At 35.3% G+C, this 26,085-nt stretch overlaps 1 protein-coding gene across 3 annotated transcripts in view; it reads left to right on the forward strand.

Annotated features, from left to right (window-relative positions):
• MAP4K5 (mitogen-activated protein kinase kinase kinase kinase 5) overlaps positions 1–26,085 on the forward strand; it is a 159,231-nt gene that overhangs the window by 89,682 nt on the left and 43,464 nt on the right. For all 3 annotated transcript variants that reach the window (XM_073211277.1, XM_037016627.2, XM_073211278.1), the window contains exons 10-15: positions 2,686–2,817; positions 7,005–7,067; positions 8,933–9,014; positions 9,937–10,053; positions 12,710–12,788; positions 25,162–25,220. In XM_073211277.1, the coding sequence (XP_073067378.1) occupies positions 2,686–2,817; positions 7,005–7,067; positions 8,933–9,014; positions 9,937–10,053; positions 12,710–12,788; positions 25,162–25,220 (532 nt within the window). The remainder of the gene's footprint in view (positions 1–2,685; positions 2,818–7,004; positions 7,068–8,932; positions 9,015–9,936; positions 10,054–12,709; positions 12,789–25,161; positions 25,221–26,085) is intronic.

Here is a 26,085-nt window from a genome sequence, read left to right on the forward strand (position 1 = left end):
AGAGATGCCCCAACCCAACCAACAAGCCGACTAAACCCTGCCCAGTTTGCGGTAAGAGAAGTTATTGGAAAGTAGAGTGCCCAGTTAGGGAAGGTCATCCTTCCACGACAGAGTCTCATGGGAAGCAGCCCCCCCCTGAGGGACTCCCCTCTGGACCTGCTGAGCCTACTCAAAGACTGAAGATGCCTAGACTCGAACACCCCTATCACCATTGCTAAGCGCAGGGCCACGCTGTGGGTAGCGGGTAAATCCATCTCCTTTTTGGTGGACACGGAGACTGCCTACTCTGTTTTACCTTCCTTTCACGGGTGTTTACTTCCTTCCCAGGTCTCGGTCGTGGGTGTCACGGGAACCCCCTCTAAGCCTCTAGAGACAGGTCTGGTAGCCTACACATTTGAGAGCCATCTTCTTACCCACTCATTTCTAGTCATCCGGTCCTGTCCCTTCCCTTTGTTAGGGAGAAATCTCCTCTCCAAGCTTGGTGCCTCTATCTCCCTGCCTCTTAGTCATCCCCAACCGAGCTCACTCATCATCTTAGCCAATAGAAGTTGTAGTAGCCCTGAGCCCTCCACAGACCCTCCTGTACCATTGACCAGTGTTAACCCAATAGTCTGAAACACCTCTACTCCTGTAGTGTTGAGCCATCATGCTCCAGTCCTCATCCGCCTCAAAGACCCATCCTCCTCTCCTTCTAGACCCCAATTTCCTATTTCCCAAGCCCATCACAAGGACATCCTACCTATCATCAACCATCTTCTTTCCCAAAGGCTTCTAGTACCAACTAATTCTCCCTGTAACACTCCAATCCTTCCAGTCAGTAAGCCATCAGGAGCCAACCAGCTTGTTCAAGACCTGTAGATAATCAACGAAGCTGTAGTTCCTCTTCACCCAGTCATCCCTAACCCTTATACTCTCTTATCTCAAGTTCCCCCAGACACCTCTCCTACCTACCTTACTTCTCACTCCTAAGAAAGATACCCCCTTGTCCTGCCCAATCTCGTCTTCCCATTCTTTCGTCCAGGCTGCCTGCTACAAACAAGCCTCAGTCTGTCTGTCATCATCCAGACTACAGTACTAGACGGGGCAAAGCCTGAGTAATCATGCTAGACATATCTGTCCTGAGAGACGAAGACAACATATCTGCTAAAACCTACGGCCTCCGATAGAGAGGTCAGACAGTAGAAGTGCACAAGACCATGTAGGTACATCAGTACTCGCCCCTTTCCTCCAAGCTGCCTCTGGCCTCCCACCAGCCTCAACGCTACCCGCACTGCCCCTCCTCAGCCGGAAGTAGCCAGATCGAGTCGGCACCCATTATAACCAAAAGGCTGGAATGTAAGGTTGGAGGCACCGGAGGGAGGGGTGAGCACGTCAGACACTGATGACATGCCAAAGTCCCCGGCTGCTGCCCCCTCCCAACCTGAAGAATGTGCCTTAGGCTAACCAGTCCTCACGCCACTGTAAGTCTAAGCTCTGCCTCCCCCTACCTTCTTTAAAAACTTGCTGCCTGCCCTGCTCAGTGCGACTCCTCCAGCCTGTCCCAGTGCAGACCGGTGAACCTCGCCCGGGATTGCACTCAAACTGCCTGGCCCTTTGTTGCCTCTCATCGCCTGCTGATTTCAGTTAGAATTTATCTTACAATTCCCTAATTATGTATCTCCAGCTCACCTACCCAGTTGACCTTCAGTCTTAAATACATTTAGTTTTATTATCCACAAGCATTTCATACTCAAATTAGTTTCTTTAGTAAATCCTTTCATCCCTCTGCCCTTGCCTTTGAGAAGTTCTTTATCTTTTATCTTGTATTTTTCAAATAGTCCTCTTAACTCAGCTACCTGACTCTGGTTTCATCTTCTCTACACTATCCTTTGTGTTGTCATGAGTTTCAGATCAACTTTACATCCATAATTAAATCTTTCATTTTCACAATAAAATCTAAACTTCTTTATATAATCAGTAGGCCATCCATTATCTAGTCCCTATCTCTAAGGTTCACTTCCACATACTTTCTAGACCCTCTCAAACTGTCTGTGATGAATGGCTGATTTTTTAAAATCTCCTGTCCATCAAGGACTCAAACTGTTATAAAATAAATTAAAAATGAATTACTGAAATAATCATGTATTTAGATGAGTGTAAATGCTTACTCCCAATTTCTGTCCTTATCACAGACTGATAACAAGCAATTTATGGTCCTATACCAATCTCTGGCAGCATTGTCCTGTCACCTCTCCCAAGTATTCTGTGCTTTCTCCCATTCTCCCTGCATTTGTACTTGTTTCCTATGACTAAAATGTCAAGGCTTTTTACCCCCTTCACTCCCTGCCAATTAATTTTTTAAGTCTCTATGTGTTTGGGAACTTTTCTCCAGCCTTCACAGGGATTTAGGTGTTCTTTTTCTTTTCTCCTACTATATAACAAGACTCACAAAACAGAAATGAAAATACAACATGACTTTTCCTCAGAGTAGCAGTATTCAGAGAAGAGTCAAGATTTTCTAAATAATAACTTTATTATGTGTATATGTGTGTTTGTGTGTTCATTTTGAAGTCTTCCTTACTAAAGGTCCTTTGTTAATAAGCCCCCTCAGCTTCTTTCCTTTCAAAAGTGTAGCAAATATAACAAAAAGCAAATTTCATATTCTTTTTAAAAAATAAAAATGTCATATTCACTGATTCCCCCTAGGATGGCCCCAGAAGTTGCAGCAGTAGAAAAAAATGGTGGCTACAACCAGCTCTGTGATATCTGGGCAGTAGGAATAACAGCAATTGAACTTGGAGAACTTCAGCCACCTATGTTTGATCTTCATCCAATGAGGTATTCTCACTATTTACAATTATGCAGTTGCCAATAAAGTCATCAGGGGGAGTGAAATAACTGGCAACTTGGGAATTCTAAGCCTTTTTCAAATATGTCAAAATAGTAAAGGTATCATAAGGGACTTAGGGGTAATCTCACCTAAAACCTGCTCCCTTCTATTTTTGTTTCTAAGACAACACGGAGTAAATTGTCTATATGATTTGAAGCTTTTCCGTAAAACAAATTTCCCTTAATCATCATACTAGAATATAACAGTTATCATTTAAAAAGCCTTTTTAATTGTTACTTCATTCTTCAATTAATTAAACTTGTTTTTTGTTGTTTTTTTTTTTTTTGTCCTAAGTGGAATTATAAACAAATAGTAGAATGCAGGTGACAGTTTTTTCTATGTTCATTGGATAATGAGATAATGAAGATGTAGCTATGCTTAGTATAATTATTATTTACATTTTAGAGTGTATTGTCTCTCACAAAAAAAAAATATTTGAAAGGGTTTTTAGTATTTTGAAAGAAATATAAATTGGGCTAAAATTTAAACTTAAAGTAAGTAGTGTAAAGTTAAAAAAGAAAATCAATAGAATGGGGAGCGTTCTGACATATGATATACAACAGATTAATATATATTACGTAAGGAACCCATTCAGAGATTATATAGGCAAAAGCTGGATTGTTTGTGAGCAAGTACCAGATAGTAAACAAACTTGGAAAACTATTTGACCTCATAAGGAACTAAAGATATATAATACAAAAGATATGTACTTTTAGCTGGAATGCCAATAAGTACATGCCTTTCGGAAAATAATTTAATATTATTTTTTATGGCCACTAAAATTGTTTCACTGATTCAACAGCCTGGAAAATTATACTTAGGAAATAATCCAAGAAAAAAAAAAGCTAAGATTTACCAATTTCAGGATAGCAGGAAAAATCTAAATATCTAATAGTTAGTTGGTTAATTATTAAGGAAATCTTTAGCTGTTACATATGTATAAACCAAAACAACATGGAAAATTGATTATTAGTGAAAAAACACAACACAATATTACCTAACATAATTATGTAGTAATTGGATAGTATTTAGATAAAAACTAAATTAAGAAGAGAGAAAATTTAAAATAATGTCATAGGGTGGTAGGAATATAGACTTGTTTTCCAGTTTTCCTTTATGTATGAATTATTTTAAATTTAAGATAAAATATCTTTGGTATTGAAAAAAAAAAAGACTAAGAAGTTTGCTAGAAACCTGGAGGTAGTTTGTAGGAAATACAGGCATACCTCAGAGATGCTGTGGGTTTGGTTTCAGACTTCTACAATAAAGCAAAAATTGCAATGAAACAAGTCAAATGAATTTTTTGGCTTCCCAGTACATATAAAAGTCATGTTTACATTATACTATAGTCTCTTAAGAGTGTGTAATGACATTATGTCTAAAAAAAATATTATACATACCTTAATTTTAAAATACTGCTAAACAATGCTAGCCATCATTGGTGCTTTCACTAAGTCATAATCTTTTTGCTGATGAAGATGGGTCTTACCTCAGTGTTGATGGCTGCCAACTGACCAGGGTGGTGGCTGCTGAAGGCCGGGGGTGCTGTGGCAACTTCTTGAAGTAAGACCATGATAAAGTTTGCTGCATCAATTGACTCTTCCTTTCATGAGCTATTTCTCTGTAGCATATAATGCTGCTTGATAACTTATACCCACAGCAGAACTCCTTTCAAAATTGAAATCAGTCTCTCAAACCCTGCCACTGCTTTATCGACTAAGTTTGTGTAATATTCTAAATACTTTGTTGTCATTTCAACAATTTTCACATTTTCACCAGGAATAGATTCTCTCAAGAAACCATTTTCTTTGCTCATCCATAAGACACAACTCCTCATCCATTCAGGTTTTCGTGAGATGGCAGCAGTTCAGTCACATCTTCAGGCTTCACTTTTGGTTTTCTTGCTGTTACTACCCCATTAGCAGTTACTTCCTCCACTGAGGTTTTGAACCCTTTCATGTCATCCATGAGGGTTGGAATCAACTTCTCCTAAACTCCTATAAATGTTGATATTTGACCCTTCTTATGAATCACAAATATTCTTCATGGCATCCAGAATGATGAATCTTTTCCAAAAGCTCTTCGGTTGGCTTTACCCAAATCCACCAGAGGCATCACTGTCTATGGCAGCTATAGCCTTATGAAGTGTATTACTTAAACAGTAAGACTTGAAATTCAACATGACTCCTTGATACATATGGGCTGCAGAATGAGTGTTATGTTAGCGGGCATGAAAACAACACTCACTGTACATATAATCTCAGTGCACATCTCCATCAGAGCTCTTGGGTGACCAGATGCATCATCATTGTCCATGAGTGAAGTATTTTGGAAGGAATCTTTTCTCCTGAGCAGTAGGTCTCAACAGCGGGCTTTAAATATTCAGTAAACCATGTTTCTAAACAGATGTACTATTATCCAGTCTTTGTTGTGGTGGTATAGAGCACAGGCAGAGTAGATTTAGCATAATTCTTAAGGGCCCTAGAATTTTCAGAATGTTAAGTGAACATTGACATCAACTTAAGTCACCAGCTGCATTAGTCCCCAACAAGAGAATCAGCCTATCTTTTGAAGCTTTTAAACCAGGCATTGACTTCTCTCTGGATATGAAAGTTCTAGATGTCATCTTCTTCTAATATAAGACTGTTTGTCTACATCGAAAATATGTGTTTAGTGTAGCCACCTTCATTAATGTTCGTAGTGAGTTCTGAATAACTTGCTGCAGCTTCTACATCAGCACTTCACCTTGCACTTTCATGTTGTGGAGGAGGCTTCTTTCCTTAAATCTCATGAACCAACCTCTGCTAGCTTCCAACTTTTCTTCTGCAGCTTCCTCACTTCTCTCAGCCTTCATAGAATTGAATAGAGAATCTTGCTGCCAGTTTCATCTTCTATCCAGACCACTAAAACTTTCTCCAAACAGCAATAAGGCTGTTTATCATTTCTGGGTTCACCGGAGTAGCACTTGTGATTTCCTTCAAGAACTTTTCCTTTGCTTTCACAACCTGTCTCACCTTTCTACATGCCTTCCTTACTAAGCTTAGGAGTTTCTTGCTTTTGATTCCTAGTGAACGATGTGTGACTCTTTTCTTTCACTTGAACACATAGTGGCCGCTGTAGGGTTATTAATTGATCTAATTCAATATTGTTGTGTCTCAGGGAATAGGGAGGCCCACAGGGAGGGAGAGAGAGAGAGAGAGAGAGGTGAACAGCTGATTGGTGGAGCAGTCAGAACACACAGCATTTATTAAGTTTGCTGTTTTATATGGGCATAGTTGTCATCCCCCAAAGCAATTAATTACAAAAGTAACATCAGAGATCACTGATCACAGATCACCATAACAAATATAATAATACAGAAAACGTTTGAAATATTGTGGGAATTGTCATAATGTGACAGAGACACAAAGTGAGCAAAGCTGTTAGAAAAGTGGTGCTGATTTGCTCAATGCAGGGTTATTGCAAACCTTCAATTTGTAAAATATATAATTATTTGTGAAGTGCAATAAAGCAAAGTACAATAAAACTAGGTATGCCTGTACTGAAACAGATAATTTTAGAACTTCCTACTTAATTCCTCCATCCTTCTATCCCCATAGTCTATAGAAAATGGGTCAAGGGTGAATTCATAGAGGAAGAAAACCCTTGGATGTTGACTTCTGTATCATTCATAAAAAAGAATGTGGAAAAGTATTTTCTTAATGGGAAACTTACTTAGAAAGTAGCCATTAACTTGCCTGTATGCCCAAAATAATTGTAGAGGCCAATCTTCCATTAGACAAGCTAATACCAGTGTTGCAGATTGATACACAATTTATGCACAGACTTGTGCCTAAGATATAATTCTAGTTATATATGTAATAGAATGGTAATAAAATCCATCTCTAACATTTGATACCTTTGCTTTGTGAGTAAGGGCTTGTTTGAATTTAAATATCCTCTCTATAGCCAGGAGAGATTTTCCATAGGTTATCCAAAGTATAAAAATTTAATTTCCATATTCCATAACAGTTTTCTTCAGCACCTGCATATGTAGTAATCTTATATAAATGCATTTCAGAATATTCATTCTGGTTATTAGATGTAGTAATAAAGGTATTTTGGTGTTACTTTGTAACTGAAATTTTTGTTTCAGGGCCCTCTTCTTAATGTCCAAAAGTAATTTTCAGCCTCCAAAACTAAAGGACAAAACAAAATGGTAAGTTAAGGAATATATAAATTAATACAATTTTCAACTGAAGAGTGTCTCTAGTTTCTATAGGTGATGAAACTAAAGCCCAGGGCCATTAGTTTACCAGAAGGCACACATCTCAGTTATTTAGAGAGCTATGGCACGGGGCTAGGTTTATTTTCTGGTCAGTTGCTTAGGAACTTAGGAACTTAGGGTAATAAGGCATAGGAAGAAACCCACGTCAGTACAAAAGATTTTTATAATCTGTGCTCTCATAAAACTCTCAGTGCTCTCCGTGTTTGGCAAGTCAGTTAAGAGGTATGGTGAGGAAAGGATTTGAAATGAATACATTCAGAATTTGGGGATTCATTTTTTTGGCCTGTATTCCTTTACTTCCATTAATTACATATTGTTTAAGAAATACATTTCATAAGGTGATATGAAAAGGTTTCTCAGTTACCATGATACTTAAAATCAATCCCTATTTTCTTTTTTTACCATCCTTCCCTAATACTCACAAAAATTATTACTTACTTTCATCCTAATCTCATCTTCCTCTTACAAAGTTAAGCAGTTTTGCCTATTCTTGTAGTACATAAGGATGGCTTCAGTTGGATGATAAAAATTGAAAATTGTTTTTCTGGAAATGTCTTCCCCATACATTTAATAAAAGTATGCAAATAAAAATTTCCAAGTTCAGAAATTCAGGAATCCTTCATACAGAGTACATGGATCTCTGGTGAGGGGTCCATGCTCTCTCAAAATTCTCTGTATATTCCTATTTCTGGAGAGACAGTGCATATCTTATTTCAGATTCTAAGAGGCCCATCCCCAAAACAGTTTCTGTACCACTGTTTTATGTTTTATTAGCTTGTCTGTCCATAGTATTACTTAGGAGCAAGGCCATTTTGGGGATGATGCCAGGATGGAAGACAGATTACACTCTGGTAATAAAGGAGTTTATATCCTACAGCTAACTATTCTTCTGTATTGACAGTTTATTCCTATTCCTTGTTACCCTAAGTTCCTAAGCAACTGTAATTGAAGGGCTTTATGGCAGGAATGACTGAATATTCATTCAGGAATGAGTGAATGTTAGCTATAACCACTGAATTCACGGTCAGATTCCAGTGCAGTACCTCTGCCAGTCTCAGATGGATGCTGTCTGAGTGCATGTTATCTCTGCCACAAGTTATCAAATGTAATGCAGCGATTTGATTTCTGTTTAGAGAACTGCTGTACGCTGTCATTGGTAATGACAGTGATATTCCCTCTTTTGGGTTCATTACCAATCCCTCCTGCAGTGTAATCTTGGCAGTGTTGCCATTAATTAATTATCAAAACATGATTCCTTTAATTCATGTCTGCCTTTCCCCATTTCATCATGCCGAAAGCAGGAAAACTCTTCTTGTTGCTAAAATCACTCCCTCTTTTTTGCCTTTGTTTCTAAGAAAGTCAATGACCTTTTAAAGGCATAAATAATCTCTTACATTACCCACCCTACCTTCATGCTTTCCAACTGTTTTGATGTAGCAAATCATTTACATACTGAATAAATTAGGCAATGAGAAAATGTAATTTTGTTTCCTAAATGGTACCGTTACACAACATTGTAAATTCTGTAGATAACTAGTTTTTGGTATATTTCTTAGAGGTTGTATATTATTGTTCTGTTAACTAACTGCATTTTACCTGAGAGATAAAACTGACACATATTTTTATGGGATCTACTGTGCTATGGATTTAGTTTTTGGCATAGAGAGAGCTAAGAGGCCTAAGAAAAAAAATCATCATGCTTCAAACTTTCTAACTGCTTGTAAGTTAATTTCACCTAGTAACACCAAAAAACTAATATTGTTGAAATATTTGTACATATCTCTTTTTATTTAAAGGTCATCAACATTCCATAATTTTGTCAAAATAGCACTAACCAAAAACCCCAAAAAAAGACCAACTGCTGAAAGACTTCTGACTGTAAGTCATTGAAATTATACGGGAATTTTCTCTAGCCATGCAATAATTAGGCATATCACTAAAACAAAAGTATTTGTATTTTTTAATGTAAAAATGTTAGTGATTTCTTACAGGAGGGGTCAACAAATTCTGTAAAGAGCCAAATAGCAAATATCAGGCTTTGTAGGCCATATGGTTTCTATCACAAATACTCAGCTTTGCCATTGTACCACAAAAGCTGTCATAGACAGTACACTTGAAATAGGTATGGCTTTAATACCTAATAAAACTTTATTTATAAAAAGAGGCAGGATACCAGATTTTGCCCATTGGCTATAGTTTGCCAACCCCTGCCTTAGAGAAAACTGAAAAATATTGCTGTCATCTAAAATTAATTGATTTTCTTGGCTTCTTATGTAAATATATAGAATGACCTGTGTGTATATGCGTTTGTAAAATAATTTTATATTAGAAAAAATCAATAATTACAGCAATCTAAGAAAACATTAAATGTCATAAAATTTAATAACATGTCTATATTAGCATAACTACTGAATTAAATGTATGCAAATACAGAATACATATGCTTTTTTCTTATTGTGAAATGCACTGTATCACAGTATTCATTTGCATGTCAGTATAATGACATGAGTAATAAATGTCATTTTTATAGCCAAGGTTGTAATTTTACATTAGATAACTTTCCATAGAGAAATAATTTATGTCAAATTTACTCCACAAAGGTTAATTAGTTTTATGATATATAATTACAGTTCTCTGATTAATATTTTTACTAATACATTCTCTAATTGATTTGTATCAGTAAGCTCCCATATGCTTGTCTTTGATAGTTACTGAATGGAAAAATAAAAATAACATTTTCTATAAACCATAGATGTAAAAGCATATTCATGAAATTTTGTTTTGCTTTGTTTTTACTTAGCATGCTTTTGTAGGGCAGCCAGGTCTCTCTAGGGCCCTAGCAGTTGAACTGTTGGACAAAGTGAACAATCCAGACAACCATGCACATTACACTGAAGGAGACGACGATGACTTTGAAGTAAGGAGTGTTTGCAATTTAATATTTGAAAATAAATGTTTGATATGGTCTTAAAGTTTGTTTTCTAATTCACTCTTTTAAATTAGTTAAAACAATTTTAGCTACAAAGGTTAATTAGCAACATAAACTATACTTGTCCTGCATATACTTACTAGTTGATAAATTTTTTAAATTGTTGTGTTACATGTGTAACATAACCAGTTGACACTTTTCTTCCTAACACTGTATCATTTTATTTTCTTAGTTTGCCTGAAGTTATTAAGAGGTATAAGATTAGTATCAAAAATGTCCCTTTCCCTCTTCTATAAATCCAAGAGTGCTTTTTCTTCTCCCTAGATCTCAATTTCTATAGTGAAGATCTGTATTTAAAGGAAAAGAATATCTATTTCCAAGGAAATAAAGGTTGTAGGAATATTACTTTGCACTAAGAGAATAATCAAGTTTAGCCAGAGCACATGTATACATTATTTTGCACAATAGAAACTTCCTAGAAATCCAGTTGGTCATTTTTGTTGTCTATGTATTTCACAGTTCATTAATACAATACAAATAATTTTTGAAAATTAAGTTGAAGTTCTCATAGAAATTTTATCCTTTCCAGTACTTGCTCAAGACTGTTATTTGTTACATAATTACATGTATAACTGTTCCTAACTATTCTAGCCTTCTCTGAAAATACTGTAGAATTTTTTAACAATTATATATATTTATTCATATTTTTACTTAACTTATAAATTTATAATTTTATTTATTTAAAATATAATTTTATATTTAACAATTATATATTTAGCAACAGAACTTGTAAATCAGGAATACAGAATTTCCTGCCCGCTGGCAGTGACCTATTTATGCTTATATGTAACACAACTGTATTTTTTCACCAGTTGTATTTGTAGAAGCTCCTCTTATATATATATATATCTTCTCCTTTTATGATTCCTTTTTATTTCTGTATCTCTTAGAATCTGTCTCTTCATTACTTTTATACCTTTATTTGCCTTTTATCTCTGTCTTCATTTCTGGCAGGACTATAGAACTAAACTTTATCTGTTACTGTTTGTTGAAGGAAGTTTTCTATTTCATGTTCTTAACTTTTTAATTATATCGTACAAGTATCAGGATAACTACTAACACTCATTAGTAATCATTGTGTACCAAATGTTAGGCCAGATAATTTCCATGTTAACTCATCTTACACTCAAAACAGTTCTTTGCAGTAGGTATTGAATTTTCAGTGTGTTCTGCTGTGTAATCTTCCTCCAGCAGTGATTGATGTCTCAGATGTAAACACAAAGGTAGCTAGCTTAATTCATCCAAGGTTGTGATTTTGGCATGCCAGTGTACTGAAGGACAGTGGGACGAAGGGAATTAAGGATATTGGCAAGAGATTGCTTGCAGTTGTGGATCACCAGATACAAATTGGGTGGAAAGAAAAGTGAAGATAAGAGAAATGCTGTTGGAGAGTGAGAAGGTAATGGATTGATGGACTTGAGGTTCTAATGTGAACATTAAAAAAATATAATGGGAGTGAATGGGAGAGTAAGCATAAAGAGTAAAGCACATAAAGGATAGTGTGAATTTGTGTATCAGAGCTGATGACAGGGTCCAGAGTGTGATCTTAGGAATAGTATTAGACTGCGTTGAAGTATGAGAGAGTATCTTTAGAGATGAGGTCAGAAAACTTAAGTCCAAAACAATGGGCTTTTGAAGCCCCTTGGTTTGATGGGGTGCATTAATGTAGAGAAAAGCATATGAGCCAATGTCTTAGTCATCAGTGAAAGAGTATGAGTCATCAGAAATTTGGTAGATAGGGTTGAGCTGAAGGTAGTTTCAGAGGATCAGGAGCTTATACAAAAGTGTTGAAATAGTAAGTTTCTTGCCTGATTTATAATATTCTAATTCAGTCTCCCTGCATTCAGTATTTCTCCCCATCTGATTGCTCTTAGAGCTAACTCTGGTAATGCCATTCCCCTTCTCTAAAATCTCAAAAAATTCCTTTGCCAAGAAAATAAATTGAGAGCCCTAGCCTGACATTCAGAGACTCTCATAATCTCACTCAGCCACAGTTTCTCTTTCCAGCTTTGTCATCTCTTCACCTAATCTTTCCTGCAGCCTAATGATAACCAACTCTGAGTCCTAAACACTCCAGATTTTCCATTTCTTCTAGTATCACTTCATTCACATTCTTTCTGCTGTCTAGAATTCTTCCCACATTGCTGCACATGCTGTGCCTACTTGTCCATCAGTGCTCCAGGCCAGATTATGGCTCTGTCATGAAGAACTTCTCTGCTTCTTCAGGTGGAAGTCATTTCCCCTTCCTCTGATCATTAATAGTAATCTATTAATGAATGGCACTTCCCATTTTCTAATCTTTTAAGTATTTGTGTGTCTTATTTTCCTAGACTATGCTCTTTGAAATAAGATATCTGACTTTCTTTGAATCTCTTCAGTATTTTATACAGTATAGATATGGAATAAGTGAATAAACTTAAAGTATCTTGGTGTTTATTGTATTTTTTACATTTAACCTATAATTTACTCTATTAGTAGTTAGCCATATTTGTCAAAAAATGATCACTTATTAAAGAGAAAGCTTGACCTTTTAAGTTTATTACTGAAATTTTTTTAAGTGTGTCTATTATGCTTACATTCACAGCCCCATGCAATCATTCGTCATACCATTAGATCTACAAACAGGAATGCCAGAGCTGAACGGACAGCCTCAGAGATAAATTGTATGTGTTTGGTATACATTTTCAGTTGGTGGTTTTGGAGGGTTGAGCTGGGTGTTCTTGTGGGGCTTTCTTGGAATAATAAAATATGAGACTGAGACTACATACTTCAACACATCAGAATACCTCTAAAATAGAGGTTGCTCTCTGGTTTATAATGGAATTCTCTTGGTTTATAATTAGTTTTTACTTTCTAATTGTAAAGGTAATATATGTCCATTGCAGAAAATTTGCAAGAGGAAAAAAAAATTTACATCACTCATGATCACACCAGTGCCAACCCACAGATAATATTTTGTTGAATTGTCTTCATGTATTTGCATGTATATTTTTACATGGCTGAATTTATACTATATATAAGATTTTATTTGACATAGTCAAAAGTATTTTTCATATATTAGCCTAGCCTTTTATAACCAGTATATTTAATAACTGCATCTTATTTCATTAGTTTATTGTAGTTGAATCATTCTCAATTTTTGGACATTTGGGTTGGTTTCAGTTTTTTTAGTCAGGTTAACACTAAGATGAATCTTTTCTAAAATATATAATTAAGAGGTGAAATTGATTGTTATTCAGTTAATCATTGACAGATAAAAGTTTTATATCAATAGTTATTTGTCATTTTAGCCACATTAATTTAGAAGAACAGATTTGCAAAGAAATTTTAGGTGTGGTTAAATTGACTTAAATGCATATTGCTTTCAAAAGAGATTTAAAATACTTTATGGTAAAATAAGATAGAAATTATAAGCCATAATGGAGGAAGATAATTGATTAAATATTTAGGCTGATTAGAATTATTGCAGATGAGCATTTTGTTAAGTCTGAGTTTTCTTGAACCCAAATATTTCTAGCTTTCTGGATACAGCTTGGAAATCTAGGTCAGTGGAGAGTTAGAGTATCCTTCCTTTATCAGTTTCAATGAGGCCTTTTCATAGTTAAACCAGTAATGCAAGAGTTTATCCTTTTGTTAGTACCAGATTGCTGAGACTAATTGTGTTTTTTATATAATCTGAACTCTTTGGGCTTCAGATATTAGACAGAAAAGTAGTAAAGTTATTATTCCATTATAAAACTATCTTCTTTATTTTAGGCAGCTGTATAGTTATTAAATTAATAGAGTCTAATTTATTCTTTCTTGTATAGCTTTTGGATGTGGTATCATACTTAGCAAGACCTTCCTGATTTTAAGTTATAAAAGAATTCTATTGTTTCTTATATTTTTACAGTTTTGTTTTTTTAAAAATGTTTAAATCCTTGATATAAGGTATTAATTTATTGATAAAAGGTATGGAATATGGATTCAAATTCAGTTTCTTTCTAAATGACTGTTCATTTGTCTGAATGCTATTTATTAAAAACTTTATATTGACTGAAGGATTTGATATGCCACCTTTATTATGTACTAAATTGCCACATATATTTTAGGACTCCACATATATTTTTGGAAATTCTATTCTGTTGCATTAATATGTTTAGTTATGTACCAGTAGCATACTTTTGATTTTTATGTGTTTATAATACCTGTTAAAATCTGTTAGGACTAGTCTTCCTCCTCTTCCCCTCACTCCACCAGAGGCCTGTTTCCTCAGAAACTTGGCATGTTGTATTCAGAAACCTCTTTATATGGAGCTCTGTATCTCAGTTAGAAATTAAGGAAACTTTTCTTTGTCAGTGACTTAGATCTTCCAGGCAAGAATAGAATTATTCATTCTAATGAATATGATTTCATACAGCAAAGTTTTTGACAACTTATGATTTAGAAAATGTTTTTTTCGGGAAGAAAGCAGTGGTATTTCAGAGAGGGGGAGTCATCATGTGATACTTTACATATGCCTCATATCCTTGGAAGAAACACTGTTTCATGTTGATTTACAATTGGATTTGTGTCTGTCCTTGCAGCCTGATGAATGGCAATGCAGATTGTTTAGTCTGGTTCAGATATGAGTGTATTAGCTTAATTGCCTGTTTAAAAAAATTGTCATTTGAAAAGTTACTTGGGGGTTGAGTCCAATAACCTAGGAAACCAACTAATTACAAGGAATTGGCACCAAGGAAGATGACAGGTATACACAAAGTACAAGCCCAACAGTCAGTTTAATTAATAGTTAATTAACATTATTTTAGCTGACTCATGAATAAATTTTAGCCAGGTATTGGATTTATACCAAGGACTGACTAAGGCTGCAAAGATCAATATTAAGAGTGAGGATTCTGCAAGTATCATAATGAAGAGGTAACAAGTGTCTGTCAAAAATCCAAAACATTAAACTGGCAAAGAGGGGAACAAAATATAGTTAGAAAATAAAGAACTATGGTGTGCACATTAAAAAGAATGCCAGTGTCTCTGGTCATCTTACACCATGGGTCTTGGGCAGATGATACATTTCATGTCATCATCAGTTGATCCAACAGACTGTAGGGAAACTGTCTTCCTTTTGGAGTCATTTGCTTCTGAATTTTCCTTGCTATCTCCAGTCTAGGGTGTCCTGTTGTGACAATCTTGTATTGATTTCAGATTGGCCTGTGTCTCTATATTTGAGAGATGTGATTATAGGGATCATCACCCCATTTTACCATTTTGTTAGTTGTTCACAGTGCCTTTATTTATTAGAAGGCAGTTTCCAGAATGTAGTCTGAGTTTTAAATGATGAGAAGGTTGTTTCTTCAACATGTTTGAATGCAAAACTGTGTGTACTGTACAATTCTCAGCTATATTAGCCTGTAAAAATGTAGAAACTGGAGTTGGGGGTAGTAGTCCCAGATATATAAAATGCTTAGTTTTAGTTCACTGGGACAGAGTTAGTGGGCTCCTGAGGAAATTGACCTCACTGTTACTCAGGGCCAAAGCAAACAAAAAACACTTTTAAGCTGAGGAAGTCTAAGAATTCCTGAAAGTTTACCCACCTTAAGTTTGAAAATTCTATTTGTCCTTTTTCTCTTACCTGAATACTGCGGGTGATAAAGGCAGTGAAGATTTTGAGTGAAATAAAGTGTTTTAGGAATCTCCTCAGGAATAGTTCTGGGAAAGTGAGTGTTTATGTCACTAGAGGAGTACTCAGAGTTTTCCCAGGTATGAAACACAAACTCAAGCAACTTTTTTTTGCCGCTGTTGAAGTTGATGCTGTTGAACAACTTTGATCCATCCTAGACATAGAAAAAATAACCTAAACAAGCCTTTGTTGTCAGAAAAGCTGTTTATGAAAAATTATTTGAAGTACAACATATCCATTTCCTCTACATTGGTGTTTTTCTTAACTGCAGATGGCATCCCAACCCTTGACATTAATTCAGATTTTTATTTTAAAAGACACAAAACAGAATATATCCAAGTACATCGTTTGAATCCTTATTACTAGGTTCTGCATTATGAAACTTGTGTGTTTGGTTTGTTAGCATTTGACTCGGTTAGTTTTTTGCTTGTTCTATTTGGGGTTCACTGAGCTTAGATCTGAGTTGATATTTTTCATCAAATTTGGAAAATTGTGGGCCACTGTTTCTTCAGGTTTTCTGCCCCAGATTGTCCCTTCTCCTTCTGGAACTCCAGTTACATGTTAAACCACTTGATGTTTCATTTCATAGGTCACTGTTCTCCCTGACATCTATATACACACATAAGGTGTTCTTATTCTCTATACTTCAGTTTAGTTTCTGGTGCCCTGACTTAAAGTTCACTGATATTTTCTGTAGTGTTCATGCTCCTGTTCAAGCACATCAGTGGATTGTATTTCATATATTGTATTTTTTGGATCTAGACTTTCATTGATATATGTAGATATATGCACATATAAATCCATACATAGTTTCTATATTTCTCTACTAAGATTTCCATCTGCTGATTTATTGTGGCCATCTTTTCTCTTAAATCCACAAACATCTAGCTGTTTTAAAGTCTTTGTCAATTTCAACATCTGTCTCATCTCTATTATTTATTTTTCATCTGGTTATCCTTCTCTATTTTCCTGCTTTTTCTCCAGTCTAAATAATTCTATATAGTTTTTTTTGTGTCTTGGACATTATGATACAACATTGAGTGGATTTTGTTCTCCTCATTTTAAAAGTAAAGGGTTTAAAGAATTAACTAGTAGGTCACCTTGCTTATTTCAAGGCTTGGTCAGGTTTTACTAGAGTATTTTTCGAGCTCTTTCCTCTGGTTAAAAACTCAGATATTTTCCTACTACTGTGTGATCACTGATCACTATAATTTGTATTTGGTTCACAGCATTCTGTTGGATGTTTTCTGATATACCTTGCTTGCATTTACTTGCAAAGTCTGCTTGCTTTGCTCATGGGAAATTTAGTATTCAACCAAAGGCTTAAGGAGACTCCTTGGTATATTTCTAGAACTCCTTCTTTATGCAGCCCTCTAATTTCTGTTACTATGCCCTTCAAGTTCCCAATGCCTAAGCAGTCCCAAACTCCAATCTTCATTTCCTGTACCGAGTGAGACTGTTATTCTCTCTTCAGGTTTCGCTTTCTTGTACTCTAGTTTGGAAAGAATCCTGAGGCAGGAAGCCAGGGTGAGTGTGGATCTAATTGCCATGTATTACTCTTCTTTCAAGGATTACAACCCTGTGGTGTCTGTCAAGTCTGTCAACCATTACCTCAAAATAGTTGTTTCATATATTTTTTTCACATAACACATACACATTTGTGTTACATGTCTGTTGAGTTGTTCATAGCAGAAAGGTAAATCTAATTCCTGTTAGTTCATCATGGCTAGAACTTGCATCTTTTGGAGGTAAATGAGGTTAGATAATAGAGGATGTCCCTACATTTGTATTTTCACAGACCAAAGATACACCCAAAGGTACAGCCAGGATATTTCTTTAAAATAAAATAATAGTCTATCACACAAAACAGTAATATTGAGGCTCTAGCATTCTGAGCCATAAGTCATTCCATGCCGCAGTAGTTTTAGTCTAGTCATAAGAATTTTTTTCTTAAAGAGTATTTTCCTTATGTGTTAAAATATCTGAAATGTTTATGCTTATTTAAATTTTTCTCATTCTGTTTTCAATCACTGATACTGGTATGTTGGGATCTATTTTAATTTTGCAGTATCCTGAACCCAAATTTATGGAATTCATTCTCTGGGAATTTTTTTAAGTCATAAAATTTGCTTCATATATAGTTCTAATTATTAAATATTTTCTTTCCTTCTTTTCCATATTTATGCCTTTCATAATTTTTCTCTAGACCTGCTTGGCACTATTTCTAGTTGTAACCAAAAAAAAAACTTTAGCTCATCTCTGTCTCAAATGAGTAAACTGGTTCTTTGTCAATTATAATATTTGTTCTTGAATTAAGTTGTTTTAAATTATGTTAAGAAATAAGTCACTAATAAAGGCTTTTTATTTTGTGTTATTTTTCAAAAGTAGATGCTTTATTTTATGGAATGTCTTCCAATCTTTCATTGAATGCTTTATAACTTAATGTTTCTGTTTATTGTAATGAATTATAAAGTATTGTATTGCTTTACAAATCTTATTTTTAGGGATAAGGAAACCAGATTCTTTTTGAAAGTGCTTTTTTAATGTATTTAGTTTGCTAAGATTATATTTCACAATCTGGCATCTCTGTGATGTAAGTGTGAATATTTTTTTAATTGAAGTATAGATGATAGACAATATTATACTGGATTCAAGTATACAAGACAATGGTTGAACAGGTAAACACATTATTAAATCCACCGCAACTAGTGCATCATCTATCTGTCAACACTGAAGTATGTTACAGAACCATTGGCAGTTTTCTTGATGCTGCACTTTCATTCCCATGACCAACATACATTATGACTGAGATTTTTTGCATCTTTATCTCCTTCATCCACACCACCCACTCACCCCAACTCCTTGCCCATGGTAACCACCAGTCACTTCTCAGTGTCTCTGAGTCTACTGCTGCTTCGTTCATTTTGTTTTGTTTTCTTTTAGATTCCACATGTAAGTGAAATCATATAGTATCAGTCTTTCTCCACCTGGCTTATTTCACATAACATAATACCCTTTAGGTACATCCATGTTGTTGCAAATGGCAGCATTTCTTTCTTTTGTTTGGCTTAATAGTATTCCATTGGGGATATGTACCATATCCTCTTTATCCATTCATCTTTTGGTGGATGCTATGGCTGCTTTTGTAAATAATGCAGCAATAAACATAGGGTACATACCTTTTTTGGAATCAAGGATTTTGTTTTTTTCTGAAACATTCCTAAAAGTGGAATTACTAGGTCATATGGTATTTCTATTTTTAGTTTTTTTGGGGAACCTCCATACTGCCTTCTACAGTGGCTGTACCAATTTGCAATCCCATCAACAGTGTAGGAGGGTTTCCTTTTCTCCTCATCCTCCTCAACACTTGTTACTTTTTGTCTTTTGGATAGAGGCCATTCTAACTGGTATGAGGTGGTGTCTCATTGTGTTTTGACTTGCATTTCCCTGGTGATTAGCAATGTGGAGTTCTTTTCACATGCCTATTGGCCATATGTATTTATTCTTTGGAAAAATGTCTGTTCAGATCTTCTGCCTATTTCTTAATTAGGTTATTTGTATTTTTGGTGTTGAGGTGTATGAGTTCCTTATATATTTTGCATTTTTCCTTGGGGGGTGTTTTTTGTTTTGAAATACATTTACCCCTTACTGGAAAATCATTTACAAATATATTCTCCAATTACTGTAGGTTGCTTTTTTGTTCTGTTGATGGTGTCCGTTGCTGCACAGAAGCTTTTTAGTTTGATGTAGTCCCACTTGTTCATTTTTTATTTTGTTTCTCTTGCATGGGGAGAAGTGTCCAGAAAAACATTGCTCATTCTATGTTCAAGAGATTTTGCCTATGTTTTATTCTAAGAGTTTTATGCTTTCATCTCTTAGAGTCAGGTGTTTAATCAATTTTGTTTTACTTTCTGTATGGATTTAGACAGTAAGAATCCAGTTTCATTCTCTTGCATGTAGCTATCCAGTTTTGCCCACACTACTTATTGAAGAGACTTTTACCATTGTATGTTCATGGTTCCTTTATCATATATTAATTGACCATTTATGCATGAGTTTATCCTTGGGCTCTCTATTCTGTTCCATTGATCTGTGGGTGTGTTCTTGTGCCAGTACCATACTGTTTTGCTTTATGGTATAGCTTGAAGTCAGGGAGCACAAAACCCCCAGCTTTCTCCTTCTTTCTCAAAATTGCATTGGCTATTCATGGTCTTTGTGGGTCAATAAGAATTTTAGGATTATTTGCTCTAGTTCATTAAAAAACGCCATTGGTATTTTTGGTAGGGATTGCATTGAACCTGGAAATTGCTTTGGACAGAATGGCTTTTTTGACAATATTAATTCTTCCTAATCACGAGCCTGGTACAGATTTGCATTTATTTGTGTCCTCTTTAATTCTCTCATAATTGTCTTATAGTTTTCAGAGTACAGGTCTTTCACCTCCTTGGTTAGGTTTATTCCTAGGTGTTTTATTCTTTCTGATGCAATTGTGAATGGAGTTGTTTCCCTGATTTTACTTATTGCTATACTTCATTGTTAGTAGATAGGAATGCAACAGATTTCCATGTATTAATTTTGTGTCATGCAGCTTTGCTAAATCCAGTTATTAGTTCTGATATTTTTTGGTGGAGTCTTTAGGGTTTTCTGTATACAGTATATGTTATCTGCAAATAGTGGCAGTTTAACTTCTTCCTTACCAATCTGGATGCCTTTCATTTCTTTGTCTTGTCTGATTGCTGTGGCTAGTACCTCCAGTACTATGTTAAATAAAAGTGGGCAGAGTGGACATCCTTGTCTTGTTCCCAAACTCAGAGGAAAAACTTTCAGTTTCTCACTGTTAAGTATGATGTTGGCCATGGGTTTGTTGTATATGGCCTTTATTATGTTGAGGTACTTGCCCTCTATACCCATTTTGTTGAGAGTTTTTATCATGAATGAATGTTGAATTTTGTCAGATGCTTTTTCAGCATCTATGGAGATGATCATATGACTTTTGTCCTTTTTATTGATGTAGTGGATGATGTTGATAGATTTTCAAATATTGTACAATCTTTGCATCCCTGAAATAAATCCCACTTGATTATGATGTATGATCTTTTTGATGTATTTTTGAATTCAGTTTGCTAATATTTTGTTGAGTATTTTTGCATCTATGTTCAGGGATATTGGTCTGTAGTTTTCTTTTTTTGTGGTGTCTTTGCCTGGTTTTGGTATTATAGTAATGGTGGCTTCATAGAATGAGTTTGGAAGTATTCCCTCCCCTTCTATTTTTTGGAAAACTTGAAGGAGGATGGTATTGGGTCTTCACTAAATGTTTGATAAAATTCAGTGGTGAAGCCTTCTGGTCCAGGAGTTTTGTTCTTAGGTAGTTTTTTATTACCATTTCAATTTCATTGCTGGTAATTAATCCTTTCAGATTTTCTGTTTTTTCCTAGGTTAGCCTTAGAAGGTTGTATTTTTCTAGGCAGTTGTCCATTTCTTCTATGTTATCCAATTTGTTAGCATATAATCTTTCATAGTATTCTCTAATAATTCTTTGTATTTCTGTGCTGTCTGTAGTGATTTTTCCTTTCTCATTTCTGATTCTATTGATTTGTGTTGACTCTTGATAAGTCTGGCTAGGGGTTTATCTATTTTGTTTATTTTCTTGAAGAACCAGTTCCTACTTTCATTGATTCTTTCTATTTATTCTTCTCGGTTTTATTTATTTCTTCTCTGATCTTTATCATGTCCCTCCTTCAACTGACTTTGGGCCTCATTTGTTACTTTTTCTAGTTTCATAATTGTGAGTGTAGAATGATCTTATGGAATTGATCTTCTTTCCTGAGGTAAGCCTGTATTGTAATATACTTCCCTCTCAGCATGGCCTTCGCTGTGTCCCACAGATTTTGTAGTGTTGAGTTACTGTTTTCATTTGTCTCCATATATTGCTTGATAGTCTGGTTTTATTTGGTCATTGATCTATTGATTATTTAGAAGCATGTTGTGAATCCTCCATGTGTTTGTGGCCTCTTTTGTTTTCTTTGCATAATTTATATCTAGTTTCATACCATTGTGGTAGGAGAGGCTGGTTGGTACAATTTTAATCCTTCTGAACTTACTGAAGCTCTTTTTGTGGCCTACTATATGATCTATTCTTGAAAATGTTCCATGTGTACTTGTGAAGAATGTGTATCCTGCTGTTATTGGGTGGACTGTTCTGTAGCTGTCTGCTAGGTCCATCTGTTCTAATGTGTTGTACAGTGCCTCTTCCTCCTTACTTTTCTTCTTTCTGGTTGATCTGTCCTTTGAAGTGAGTGGTGTGTTGAAGTCTTCTAAAATAAATGCATTGTATTCTATTTCCCCCTTTAATTCTGTTAATGTTTGTTTCACATATGTAGCTGCCTCTATGTTGGGTGCATAGATATTTATAATGGTTATATGCTTTTGTTGGACTGACCCCTTTATCATTATGTAATGTCCTTCTTTGTCTCTTGTTATTTGGTTTTTTTGAAGTCTATTTTGCCTGGTACAAGTACTGCATCTCTCACTTTTTTCTCCCTATTAGTTGCATGAAATATCTTTTTCCATTCCTTCACTTTTAGTCTGTATGTCTTTGTGTTTGAAGTGACTCTCTTGTCGGCAGCATATAGACGAGTTCTTGTTTTTTTATCCATTCTGAAACTCTGTGTCTTTTGATTCATGCATTCAGACCATTTACATTTAGGATGATTATTGATAGATATTTACTCATTGCCATTGCAGGCTTTAGATTCGTGATTACCAAAGGTTCTAGGATAGCTTCATTACTATCTTAACAGTCTGACATAACTCACTTATTACACTATTTTAAACATAATCTAAAGGTTCTTTTTTTTCTTCCATTTTCTTCCTCTTCCATTCTTTATATATTAGGTATCATAATCTTTACTCTTTATATATCCCTTGGCTGACATTATGGGTAGTTGATTTAATCTTTTATTTGGTTAGTAATTAATTGGTCTACTTCCTTTATTGTGGTTTTATTTTCTCTGGTGACAGCAATTTAGCTTTAGGAACTCTTCCATTTATAGCAGTCCCTCTAAAATACGCTGTAGAGATAGATGGTTTGTGGGAGATAAATTCTCTCAGCTTTTGCTTATCTGGAAATTGTTTAATCCCTCCTTCAAATTTAAATGATAATCTTGCTGGATAAAGTATTCTTGGTTTGAGGCCCTTCTGCTTCATTGCATTAAATACATCATGCCACTACCTTTTGGCCTGTAAGATTTCTGCTGAGAAGTCTGATGATAGGCTTTCCTTTGTATGTGATCTTATTTCTCTCTCTGGCTGCTTTTAATAGTCTGTTCTTATCCTTTATCTTTGCCATTTTAATTATTATATGTCTTGGTTTTGTCTTCCTTGGGTACCTTGTATTGGGAGATCTGTGCACCTCCATGGCCTGAGAGACTATCTCCTTCCCCAGACTGGGATGTTTTTAGCAAATACCTCCTCAAAGATACTTTCTATCCCTTTTAATCTTTCTTCTCCTTCTGGTATCCCTATAATGCGAATATTGTTCTGTTTTGATTGGTCACACAGTTCTCTCTATATTCTTTCATTCTTTGAGATCCTTTTTACTCCCTATGCCTCAGCTTCTTTGTATTCTTCTTCTCTAATTTCTATTTTATTTACCATTTCCTCTGTTTCATCTAATCTGCTTTTAAATTCCTCCATTGTATGTTTGATTTCAGATATTGTATTTTTCAAAGTTTCTTTTTCTTGAATTCCCCCTTGAGGTCTTGAGTATTTTTCTGTAGCTCTGTGAGCATGTTTATGATTTTTATTTTTAAATGTTTATCAGGAGATTGGTGATTTCAGTTTCACTTAGCCCTCTTTCTGGTGTTGTCGGATTTTGGTTTGTATCATGTTCTTTTGGTGTTTTGTATTTGTAAAAATAACTTGGTGTACGCAGCACCCTGTAGTACCCAGAAACTCTACTCTCTGTAGCTTCTCAGCCCCTGAAGTGATGGCGAGGGCAAAGGCAAGCGGCACTGGCGTCTGCCAGGAAGAAAGAGCACTTTTCTTCTTTTGGGCCATAGGGCCCGCGTCCACTGTCAGGGACAGTTTACCAAGCATGGCGGGAAGATCCTCTATGCTTTGCACTTGTAGTTGCCATAGGTGTGGCTGGCGTGGCACCATGGTGGGGGCAGTCAGTTTCCAAGACAGTCCCTGCCAGGAGGAAGGGGCTTCAGGCTGTGTATCGCATTGGGGGGCCTCAGCTGTATTACCAGCCAGGACGATGGAGTGCCCAACCTGCTGGGCTGAGTGCACTGGGACAATTTTGTCCACCTGAACTTTCTTCTGAGTTGCAAGCTCTGTGCAATCCTTGCCCCTTTAGCAGCCCTCTTGCTGTTGGGAAGTGTCTCTGAGTGCCCACCTTTCCTTTGTCTCAGAGCAGCCAATTGTGGGTACCTTTTCTCCACAAGCAGCTGGAATCTCAGTCTCTCCAAGTATTCCACCTGTCTTAGATTTCCAACCACACTAATCTCCAGAGCACCATGCAGTGTGGATTTGTGTTCCCAGAGTAGGCTTCCACCAACTTTCCACTTCATTTCTCTTCCTCCTGCTGGTGAGTTGGAGTGCAGAAAGGCTTGAGTTCCATTGAATCATGGCTTTAATACTTAACTCTTTTCTGTGAGGTCTGCTTTTTTCCCCAGGTTTAGGCAGTCTGCCGCAGCCTTCTTTCCTGTTGCTCTATCAGGATTAGTTGTATTTGCTATATTTTCATATTATATGTGGATTTGGGAGAAGGTTTCTGTCTCACCTCTCATGCTGCCATCTTTAAGCCAATCCTCCACATTAGATTTTATAATTTTAAAATTTGAGTACTTTGTGAATAGATAACAATGTATCCTTTTCTCTGTTTTAGAGTATTTCATATAAAAAAAGTCACTCTGAATATTTGAAATCATTCTGAAATCAGTCTGATTAGGGCAAATAAAATATACATGTAGCAAAGTACAGTAGTGAATTCCTGAATAGTGTTGTAACATTTAAGCTGAGAAATATAATTTGTTCTTAAAGTTGTACTTAGTCTCAGAGCCTGCAGCCTAGATGGAGAAAATCTTAAAGTGTTTTCTTAATCATCTGCTCTTAATTTTTAAAAACTTATATTTAAAAAGTGGAATTTAATTTCCTAATGGCAACTGAGAATTAAATAGGGTTGTTAAGAAGATACTAAATTGTTACTTTCTTAGGGTAAGCATAAAGTATACTCTTGTAGTAAAAAAGTAAGATTCTGGCTTTTCTCATTTCCTTTCTTCTTTCTCCTTTCCCCCTCCCATAAGCATATTTCTCATACAGTTCCAAGATTAACCCTTTAAGGTTGAGAGTGCAAATACCTGTTATATATTTTTCAGTTGACAAATTACAATTTGAACCTCCTCTGAGAAAAGAAACAGAAGCACGGGATGAGATGGTAGGAATTAAGACTTTTAAAGTATTTTACACGTTAAGATTTGTAGTTAGTTATGCTTTGACTAAGAAAATAATATACTCCGAAGCATTTTGAAAATTTCATGAATTAAAGTTTGAAAAATCTTATAGTTAGGTATATTTTGGGTAGGGTACAATATGTGATAAACCATTTTGTAACCATTTATTTTGACTCTTCTGAGTCTTGGAAGAATTTGTTTGAAGTTATCAAATATGTGGAATTTGATGCTCAGCTTTAAGCTCTCAGTATCTTTTATATTACTGATTCTGTTATATTTGTAGTAAGTTTCTGTGTCACCTTAACTGTTTTTAATATTAACTCTTAATAACTTCTTTTTTAAACATTGTTCTTATTTTGAGATTATTCAGTTAACCTTTCCTTATATAAAAGGAAAGAAATAACAGAACAAGACTGAGTCAACCTAGACATTTTAGCGTCACTTTATTTTTAAGCTTAAGTTAAAGTATATTTTTTAGAGTAATTTTTTTCTGTTAGTGGATCTCTTCATCCTTAATGTCTGAAAGTATTGCTCTTCCTACTGTATATATTGCTGTTCAATAAATTTTCAATTTCCATGCTAGTAGGAAAAAATGGTAACACTGAAATTAATGATAATTTAATAATAGGTTTAGTTCTCCATGCTAATGGAGTAGTGATACAAATAATTCGAAGTTATGTTGTTCTGTTTTCCTTTGGAGAATAGTAGCATATTGGTAAAGAGGGCTTGTCACATTTGAAACTATATTTAGTGTGCTTATGGAATTTCTTAAGTTTAAGTCAAATGATAATGAGTCATTGATCTAAATATGTCATATGATAGTAAATTTAGCTGGAGATTGAAAGTCGA

Source organism: Manis javanica, chromosome 8 (genome assembly GCF_040802235.1).
Source record: "Manis javanica isolate MJ-LG chromosome 8, MJ_LKY, whole genome shotgun sequence".
In the NCBI taxonomy this organism is placed as follows: Eukaryota; Metazoa; Chordata; class Mammalia; order Pholidota; family Manidae; genus Manis; species Manis javanica.